The sequence below is a fragment of the Gymnoscopelus microlampas genome (genome assembly GCF_963454915.1).
Source record: "Gymnoscopelus microlampas genome assembly, chromosome: 10".
Classification (NCBI taxonomy): Eukaryota; Metazoa; Chordata; class Actinopteri; order Myctophiformes; family Myctophidae; genus Gymnoscopelus; species Gymnoscopelus microlampas.
Window position 1 is genome coordinate 42,950,813 of NC_139947.1, and position 11,120 is coordinate 42,961,932.

General features: G+C 41.4%; 1 protein-coding gene across 1 annotated transcript; it reads right to left on the reverse strand.

The window, feature by feature from the left end:
* Window positions 1–1,949: 1,949 nt before the first annotated feature.
* Window positions 1,950–6,772, reverse strand: cbln4 (cerebellin 4 precursor; the record flags this gene model as incomplete). Its single annotated transcript, XM_084069435.1, has 3 exons — window positions 1,950–2,147; window positions 4,113–4,229; window positions 6,497–6,772. The coding sequence occupies 3 exons, from the start codon at window positions 6,770–6,772 to the stop codon at window positions 1,950–1,952; spliced, it is 591 nt and encodes a 196-aa protein (XP_083925561.1).
* Between the last annotated feature and the right edge of the window lie 4,348 nt (window positions 6,773–11,120).

Below are 11,120 nucleotides of genomic sequence, written 5' to 3' on the forward strand. Positions count from 1 at the left end.
TGGAATGTTCAAATTATGTTTATTTTCAATCATTTAGTGTTCAAATCATACACACCGTCCGAAACACTGAAGAATCTCTTTCTTCCACAGCTTTGTACATACAAAAAGTGAGCATCTGTGGTTATAAACAAAAGACTATAGGGAATCACATAATTCACAAAGCATATTATGCTTTGTGAAGAAGACCATGGAGAATTGAACATTCATTGCCAAAACATTCAGCAAACAACTTGGAGTAACATGAATATGAATCTACAGCAAATGCCAAATGAGATCATTGGTTCAGACAAAAACAATGTTTTAACATTTCCAGGGGTTTTGTGTTGTAAGTACTGTATATCAGCATTATTTTCAGCTCAATCAATTTCCAAGCTAGAGTTAGTGAATTAGCTTACTGAAATGTATCAGTGATATATTAGATTCCTGCATAATTTCACAATAGGCCTACATAGCTGTGTTAACATCAGCTGCAGTATAAGGCCAGTGAATGACCTCAGGGGGACATAGCAGTCGGTAAGTACAGTGTTAATTGTACAGTTCATGTGCACAATGAACTAAACAGCAGATCAGTTTCTCAGCTTGCTCAATGAACACAGTTTTAATTCACGGATAATGACTGCTAATATAGACATGTTTCTAATGCAACACTCTAATACCCAGCCATTTACATTTTAAGGTCATTAAGTTATTAGTAAATAACTAACCATAATATAGAACTAAAATAAGTACTAGTCTAGATCTGGGCAATGGTAGTGGTAGACTTAAAACCTTGACAGATGTTATTGTACCACCTCTAACAACATTACCTATGGTTCTTGTAAGGCAACATTCTTTCTGCTTTAAGATTAAGCCAGTTTTCATAGAAACACTTGGTTAGCATGGTCACATTTATCTGTGTGAACGAGGAATACTGCTATTTTTCAACATTAAACAATGTCATTATCTATACCTTACACCAGGGGTCTTCAACGTTTTTCAGGCCAAGTAGCTGAGAGAGATGAAGCAGAGACCCCTGCTACATATTGTACAAAATTGTTTTGCAGATTAAACCTTTTCATCGATTTCATAGATAGCTACTTGTTTGACAGCACTATCATCAGTGTTGTGTAAATTAATGTATAGTAACTCTGAGGACACCCTAGGGGTCCGGACCCCCTGTTGAAGACCCATGCCTTAGACCTGTTGTGTGGAAATAAAAAAGGTCCCCCCTTATCTGTGTTGCCTAAACGTGCCTAAAAAGTTGGACCATTTCAGTTGGAGATGAGATTCCTAGATGCCTAGAGGGCAGGCCAAAGAGTACACTGACCGTACGTCAGTGATCACATGACCCCAAAAATAGATTCTCCGATTGTACACAGAAGGGGGGACCTTCAGGTCTAAGGTATAGTAGACCTTAAACCAGTCTAAGGTATAGTAATGACATAGTTTAAGGTTGAAAATGAGCAGCAGTTACCTTTAAACCAATTCTGCAACACTGCAATTAATAACTTACTGAAATGACACTCCCCACACCTGTTTAGCGATGTGTGTATATTTGGTTGATGAAATGTTACACAAGTGACAAGACAATACATGTGCCAAAAGGACAAATGAACTAGAACACAACTGTTTCAGTAAAATAAACAAACAAACAAAAACCATCAATGTGCTAAATATATTCCCAGAATGCATTTTGAAAAATACTTTTGGGGTATGTTTTTGTGTTACTCTTCAGAGATGGTAGAGTGACAATGAAATTGCATTTTCTTAATTTTTCATCTGAGAAGGTACTCAACACTTCTGGAGAATGTGAACACTTTCCACGGTCTGTTTTCTTGTCTCTGTACACATGGATACCAACCCCACTCATTTGGCAAGATCCTAATGATGCACCAATGTTTGGATAATACAGTGAACAACACATGGTTGAAAAGTCATTAAGCACATCATATCGTCTGTCTGTTTGTTTTTTACAGAGGAAAAACAAGAAAGCCGGAAAAAGTAGAGTATTGCCATCCACCAACCAGGTTGCCTTTCTCCAGTTTAAGGTAGACTTTGTCGTCTTTCTCTAGAAAGAGCAGTACTCCATTGGTGGCAGCCTCACGAGTGACGTCTTTGTCACCCGCGAAGGCAGAGATGACCGGTTTCCCATTCAACATCAAGTTCACCTGCAGGACAATTCAACAGAGACAACCATTGAATTGTAGCACTGATCTGATCTGATCCTCACCAACATGCTAATTATTTGCAAGTTGGTGATAATGACCCACCAACATGCTAATTATTAGCATGGCCGGGGCCCACTGGTTGGCTGTGATGATATTGCAAGTGGGCCCCCAAATAATTGGCAAAACACAAAGATTGAATTGATACAATAACATTAATATAAAACATAGCGTAAAAATAAATGTCATGGTATACTCTGAAAATGTATGTGGGCCACCAACGCTTTTCAGATTTTCAAGAGGGCCCTGATCCAGAAAAGGTTGGGAACCACTGTTCTAATATCTACTCTTTTGTACACCCTTCATATGGCCATTCATTCTAATATTGCAAAAATGTGGGTTACAGTAAAAAGGTAAAGTGGGTTCTACTGTAAGATGCTCAAGGCACAGTAGCCCTGGTGCTGATCTGGTGCTGAAAAACATGAGTGGTCTGAGTCAGTGGTTCTCAACCTTTTTCATGTCAAGGACCCCCAAATTCACGTATTTAATGTATTTGAATCTGAAGATATTTTGTGCCAGGGACCCCTATACAAAAATGTTTCACATTATTTTCTAGACTTTTTTGAAAATAGCCGATCCACAAGCTCACAACTTATAGATCGACTATTTTCAAATATCCGATGTAGGCTTATATACCTATGGTTAAAGTGGTTAAACTAACGTTTTACTAATTTTGCTCATGACCCACTGGAACTCCCTCAAGGACCTCTGGTGGTCCCCGGACGCCACTTTGAGAACCACTGATCTGAATAAGGATGTCGATGGTCAAGAAACCTTCCTGACTACTGTTCATCAACAAGCATCTAAAGTTCAGTCAGACAACTCTCTCTGATTGTATAACAAATTGAAGAGCTAAGCACAAAGCAGAAGCAGCAGCACAGCAGAGCAACAAGATAGCAGAGCAGCAAGGCAAAACAGCAGAAAGCAGAATCTTATCTTATCCTACACTTATAATTACAGAAGCATCCTTTATTTATCCGTTTGCCTCCTCGCGACAAACGAATTGTAGTGCAATTGTCATGGGTTGGGACATTGCCTATGCTAGCTTTCATGCTTTAAAGCAGTGGTAACTGCAAAAATGCAAATACAAAAATGTCCTAATATTTCTGCATTTCTGTGCGCCCGCCCCGCGCCCCTCCTCCTCCCCCAATGTGCAGTATTGAGAGCCCTGACGTCACAACATTTGGAGCGACGCCCACTGCACTCTGGTTGGTTGGGGAAATGACAGGTTGACTCCCACTTCCTATGCCCGGAACGTCAACAGGCTGGTCCAGGCTCTTATTTTTTTAGCAAAACACGAAGGAAAATAAAAGCCTGGAGATCGAGGCTATCCATGGTGCTGAACACACCTGAAAGCAGCTATCCATGGTGCTGAACACACATTAAATCAGCTATCCATGGTGCTGAACACAACTGAGCTATCCATGGTGCTAAAGACACCGGAGCTATCCATGGTGCTGAACCAGGTGGCAGGCAATCGCCGCTGGAAATGAGGCCAATGCGGAAGTACTGAAAATGCTGTAGTTCTCATTAATGGCCTAGAAGGTGTCACTATTTCCCCTCCTGCTAGTCAGGTGAAGTGAGCATGTGACCTGAACCTGATCAGGAGTTGGCACTGCCTTGAGTTGTCTGCCTGAACTAGCTCTATATGCTTCTCATCATTTCACATGAAAGTAAAGAGCCGTAGCCTGACTTTCCAAAGACACCAAACATCTTCGCTGAATGTGTTTTAGGTTTCCAGAAAGGTAGCTGTGTGTGTGTGTGTGTGTGTGTGTGTGTGTGTGTGTGTGTGTGTGTGTGTGTGCGTGCGTGCGTGCGTGCGTGCGTGCGTGCGTGCGTGCGTGCGTGCGTGCGTGCGTGCGTGCGTGCGTGTGTTCGCATACACATTGAAATAAACAAAGAGCATACCTGTATAGTTTGGCTCTGATACACTTTGATAACGTGAAAGTTGAAACTGTAGACTCCTTTTCTGGGTGACAAAAACACTGATTCAAATGTGAAGTAGTTTCCTATATTCACCAGCACCTATAGGACAGAAAAAGACAATTATATAGCCAATCTACAAGCTCACAACCTGTCGCAACACGATGTGTTGTGAGCTTGTAAATATTTTCAGTAAATGTTTGCCCCAATAGGGGCATTGTCTCTGTGCAGTCCCATAATCCACTCAATCACACCACTGTATCGTTCCACTGAGCATCTGTGCTCCACAGTGTGTCTCTGAATCCTCCCATGCTGAAACTGGGCAGCCCTTTTCACCACTTAAAGGGATTATGACATGTCACCCAAGTCTAGACTTAGTAAACTGGACCTTAGTTGGCTCTGTACTTGGACCACTTTTTTCTTTCTGCACCAAATCTCTTCGCCAAAAATAGTCAATCTACAAGCTCACAACGAGATGTCAATTTAGAACACAGGATATCTCATGATCTAACAGACATATTGCAGAATGAACAACCCCACTGATTTTGGAGACCCATTGTGTTACCCCTAGTGCCACCCTTAAAGCCAAAATGTCCATTTGTTTTCATTTATAATTATTATCTTTTCTATTATAGTGATTTATTCTATTTCACTCACTCACACACACACACACACACACACACACACACACACACACACACACACACACACACACACACACACACACACACACACACACACACACACACACACACACACACACACACACACACACACACACACACACACACACACACACAAACAATTCTCTGGAACTAATCATTTATGGGCTTCATATTGAGTGTTACTAAACAGGCAACTGATTCATTTCAATTCTACAAAATAACAAATCCCATGACAAAACCATGTATAAAGGTAATTTATCTTCCTTTTCCAATAGCAAAAGGTATTTTGTTGATGTAAATGAGATATGAGCCATCATATTTTCTTAGAATTTAAATGAGAATTTAATTTGTGTCTAAATATGTTAGATAGACTTATGTCATGTTCTAATCTAGGGAGAATGCTGGCTGCTCTACTGCCTGCTCAGAACAAGTAGGCCTACAGTAGCTTGCTTTTAATCTGCTGGTTAATTGATGCAGTACACACTGTTGATTATGTGACCCACATTAACATGCCAGTCCCACACATCATCAAAACATAAACTTTACCTTTGTCTACCAGAAGTGATGTAGAAATTAACATTCAGTCTAGCGAAGTAGCCTAGGTGATACACAGTTGTGTGCTTGATGGAGGTAAGAGATAGCAAATGCTCTTCAGTTTTCATTGATATTGTTAAAATCCTTTTCACTCTCCATATGTCTGATAATATATTGTGTCCTAGGGTGTGTCTGCCTCTGAGTGTGTGTGTGTGTGTGTGTGTGTGTGTGTGTGTGTGTGTGTGTGTGTGTGTGTGTGTGTGTGTGTGTGTGTGCGCGCGCGCACATGCATGCGTGGGTGTGTGCATGTGTGTTTGCCTGCGTGTGTGCTTGCTTGCGTGTGTGTGTGCGTGCGTGCATGCATGCGTGTGCGTGCGTGTGCTAAGTGTGTGTGTGTATCCATGCAAAATAAATGTATGAGCATGTGAGTGTGAGTGCAAGGCTCCGTAATATGCTGCATGTCTTGATATTCACTTCTGAATCTTGTCATTGCTTTCTGCATTAATACAACATAATTCATAATAGGCGCTAACTCTCTGATGGAGACTAGGGGATCAGCGTCTAAAAGGCGCTATCACAGCTGGAGGATGAACGGTCTTCTATATCAGTGGTTCTCAACCTTTTCAGGCCGTGACCCCCCAAAATAATCATAATTGAACTGGGGGACCCCCCACCCTGACAAGCACTTCACAGATATTGTGCAAATAGCTGATCTACAAGCTTCATCTAGCTGATCTATCAGCTATTTTCAAAATGTTTGCCTCTTTCTTACATTACTTGACAATTTGGCCAATGTTTTATAGTAGGCTACAGTTTGTTGATTACTTTTGATGCAGTACTGGTCTTTTTTTCCTTGACCTTTTTTGGTATTAAAAAGGTCTTAAAAGTCTTTAAATTGTCACTTCACTAACATCTGGGGACCCCCCCCCCCCCCCCCCCACCAAAAAATAAATAAATAAATCATGTCGGGACCCCCTGGGGGTCCCGACCCACAGGTTGAGAACCACTGATCTATATGACCACAAATAGTTAGTAAGTTAGTAGAATGGTGAAACAGACACAACTTCATTTCCAAATGGTGTTAAACATAGGCTTTAACGTGGACATTGGACTGTCAAACATCGTTGCTCTCACGTAACTTTTTTTTTTTTTTTAATGATTTCATCTTACTTGGTCGAAGTAAATAATCCTGGTTTTGTTGCTCATCTCCGACGGCTCATGGTTGTTGCTCCTGACGGCAGAGAAAGCCACCTTGGCGCTGGCGGCGCGCACCGAGATGCCGAGTGGAGAGGAGGACGAGCTCCTCCAGTCTGCGGTGGTCGGGTTGGAGTCGCAGACCACCAGACATTTCCCCTCCAGGACGATAGGCTCCCCCGTGTCATTCTGTGCTCTCACCACCTCGCCGATCACAGTCCAGCTGAGCATCAATAGGAGGGAGTTCATCATCACCATGGCTCTCTCAAACGGCGGAAAGATCATAAAGATACCTTCTGGTCTGCAAGTATAATGCGAGCCCTGCACCGCTCTTCCACCGCAGACGCGTCTGACGCTGTGAAACTCTCTTATTGGATCCAGCAATGTGCCATAATATCGGAGTGATCGAGAGATTGTATCCAAACATCCGTTTCCAAAAGTCTTAAACTTAAATCTTCAAACGCAGGGAAATCGGGGAAGATGATGATTATCGAAATTTGTTTAGCTATACGTCTCATTTTCATATTGTTAAAGGCTTTTGCACGGAACAATTAAGTGTGACATGGTTTAAGGGCAGAGGTCTTCAGGCAATGCGGTTTAGCTTGTGTTTGGAAATCGCCCTCGATCCGAGTCGAAAGAACGTGTGTTTGATGGATGACTTGACTGTTGTTGCCAGTGGTGGTGATGTGGTGCGCAGTGCGCGCACACATCTGCAACTTTACGCATGTTGGCTCTAGGTCTATGGCACTATGATGACACATGCTACTGCTATCTTCACCTCGTTCTTAAAGCTGAGACCGATTCTACAAATGCCTTCTAAATCAGTAGTTCTCAAACATTTCACCCAAAATGATTTTAAAAAATTCACTTTCAAGATTTTTCAAAAATAGCAGATCTACAAGCTTGCAGCATGAAGTGACTCTGTGAGCTTGTAGATCTACTATTTTTTAATAGCCATGTGCCATGTTTTTATTTTCTATATAGTCAGTGTGCCATGTCAACATTATAAGTTTAATTATGGCACCACATCGAAATCAAATATTTCCAGCAGATTGTGACTGTCCTTATACATAACACATTTGCTTTCACATCAGGACATTAGCAATAACCCACATATCTCCCAGACTCCCTCCCCAGTCAGAGTTCAGAGTTTGAATGAATGTAGAAGGATGTAATTTGCATACAGATGTGAGGGGACTTATTTATTTATTTTATATTTTATTTTAATCAAATTCTCTCTCTCACACACTAATGCCAGTGTGCCAGTGATTGCCCTCCCCTGTGCCAATGTTGACACCCGTGCCTAAGGATGTCTAGGCCTACATGTGATCTAAAATAACACAAATTCTTTCCCGGTTTTAAAGGGTTAATAAAAGATCACATCCACTTAATTTCACTTACCATAAGATGTATTACGTTAATTTGCTAACTACCTTTTTCCTTATCGGCTGTGTCTGATGTTTTGTGTTTTTGTGACAGCTATAATTGCCATGCATGGCGACTGAATTTCCCTGGTGGAACCAATACGGTCTATCTATCCTATCCTAAGCAACTTTACTGAAAAACTAGGCAATCTTTATTGCTTGTTTTTATTGGATAAATGGCAAACCATTCTTTCTTGTTTTCAATTCTCTTATTTGCTAACCAGAATCTTTCTCAGTGTAAGTGCTGCCTTTCATGCAGGGAGGGAGCACTTACATTTTACTGCAGAAGCTTGAAGATTATGTTACAATTCATGCAGGTCAAGCTCTGACATAACTGCATTTCTTCAATGATGATGATTCCTCATCATTTCTTACATTTCTTACATTAAGCACCCGTGCAAACACTGGCAGGCTTCTAACCAGTGTGACCTTGGGCCCTGTCTCAGCAATGCTGGACACTCAATATAGAGAACACTGGAATGTTTGTATGTTTGAATGCAATTCTTTATACATTCCCAGACTGGTTATTCAATCACAGACAAGTTGGCGTAATTCACGCTTAGATGACCTCTGCAGACTCCCAATTCTAATTCTACATGACCATCTGAACTGTATACCATCCATCCAGATGGAGATATAAATCTAACAGACAATTCCGTCTAAGCTGAACATATCCTATGAATATTTTAAGAGATTGAAAGAAATATCACACTCTACTGTATCTTATTTAGAGTAGCCTACTGTGAGGAGGAATTGAAATGCAAAAGCTATTACATAGTTTGGTGATTTTGCTTAGTTTTGTCTGATAACTTGTATTGATCCCCATGGTGTTCTGTCCATTTGTTCTCTGTACCAACCTAACAGTTTCAAGGACACTTTGACACAAAGCCAGGAAAAGTTTGGTCTCACTCCTGAGCCACTGCCAGCCACTGCCACCCTAAATATTCTTTTTCTGTAAGCATTACACAACGAGTATGACGATTACTTATACCTCTGATTACAAGTATACATCGTAAAGGATATTTATTTTTCTCAAATATTGTCGTTGCCAAATCCCTCCATGTTTGTATAGTCGCTATCACTGCCAACCCCTGTTTGTTCGGGACCACATGTCTCCTCTGATACACATGGAGTCACCAGCCGCTTATCGTGAGGAGTTTCACCAGGAGGGCCTAATGCATGCGGAGGAACGCGCCATCTCTCCCAGTTCCACTCCTTGCTGAACAGGCACCCCAACCAACATGTAGGAGTCGGAGTGCAGTGACAGAGAGTGCTAGCTTCCCCAAATCTGTCCCGAGCAGTCACCCGTTTGTCGTCTTGAGTCTGAGTATGTGTTGGCTTCCAAGTTCCCACAACATGGGAACATCGCTCATGGTGTCCATTGGAGGAAAACAAAAAAAAAAAAACACTTCAAAAGTACTAGGTGGCATTTTGTTGAGTGCACAGGTGTTGTGGTCCAGGGGTCAAATGCTCCGTCTCTCAGCACAGTTTCCATGTTCGAATCCCAGGCCTCCTATAACTGGAGTAGGCCTACTTTAACATTTTGAAGGCTAACATCCCACAACACTTCAAAGGCACTCGCTAGGAGACAACAGGTTAGATCGAAGGTGTGTTGGTGCTGTGTTCTAGTGTGTCTCTCAACACAGGGTTTCCATGTTCGAGTCTGAGGACTACTGTCTGTCATATACCGGGTGTAGTACGTTACAAAAACGAGTTCAAGTAAAATGGCAGAACGCTAAAAACTATGTAGGAATAAACAACAATGATGTGTGAATAAATGGTAAGTATCAGTAGTGTCTGCAATGTATGGATGAGTGGAGTATGGTGTGTGTGTGTGAATGTACAACTGAAAATAAGGCTAAGGAAAAAGACAGCTGCAAAATAGTTTCCCCAGCTTTTTATAGGTTTCCCCTGATTGCCTCCAGGTGACGACCTGCCCCACCCTGCCAATCACTTCCTTACTGGGAAAGTGACAGCCCCAGACAGGCGGAGTGGGGAGGCCGTCACACTACTATAAAGTCCAGAAGAGGGCGCTTTTCCGCAGGTTCGTGGCTTTACTTTTTGTGTTGATATCCTCATTGGGGAATCTTAGATCGCTTCATATAAGAACTGTGTTCCAAAAATAAACACACCACCCTGGTGATTTTACTCATATGGATATGAAGCATCGACTTGAAGGTGTAAATGTACACATTTACCAAAAGAGTAACACAATATAAACACTAGAAACGAGTCAAACAACCCAAAGACTACATTTCCCATGAACGCGGCTGCTGTAGGGACAGTGATTTCAGACCCGGAAGTAGCAGTTCTTAAGACTTTTAAGGCAGAATTAATTCCATTTTCTCCAGAAACAGGCTGTATCAAATATGAATGAATATCATAAACGATGCAGAGCCACCCCCTGAGAAAAACGCCAGGGTGGTGTGTTTATGTTTGGAACACAGTTCTTATATGACGTGATCTAAGATTCCCAAATGGGGATTTCAACACAAAAAATAAAGCCACAAACCCGTGGAACAGCGCCCTTTAGTGGCAGTGACGTCAGACTTCGGTGCTCTATAGTTAATGTTTTAGGCTAATATACAAAAGAATACCTTAAAACACTAGGGGACACTTGTTGAGTGTAAAAGTGCAGTGGTCCAGTGCCCTAACTCTAAACACAGACGTTACTTGTTAGACTGCTTTCAGAGACAGATGATTAGACCACTGGACCACAAGACCTTCACAACATCTTGGTCTTTGAAATGTTATAGAATGCAAAACACCATTAAGCACCAGAACACTGCGCTAATGCCTGCACTAATGTGTCAAGGTAAAACTACCAAGAATGGTGAGTCTGATACATCTTTAACAATTAACTTTAAGCAATAAAATATCTCAATACCTGACAAGTCATGTCAATCAGCTTCACAACATGATCATGCATGTCAGAAATCCCTCTGTAATACATTCACACATTCTACATACCAGTGTATAAGCAATACAAATACATCATAACAATAATATAATTAAATATAAGATTGAACAATGTATTATTGTGGAACAAGTGTGTACAAGGTACAAAAGCACAGTAAACACGAGGGGGTCTAATAACTGTGTGGCTTCCCTGTGGCTCTCTAATGTCATGTTGATGATGCTATTTTTTGAAAATGTGGAGAAAAGAAAACCATTGT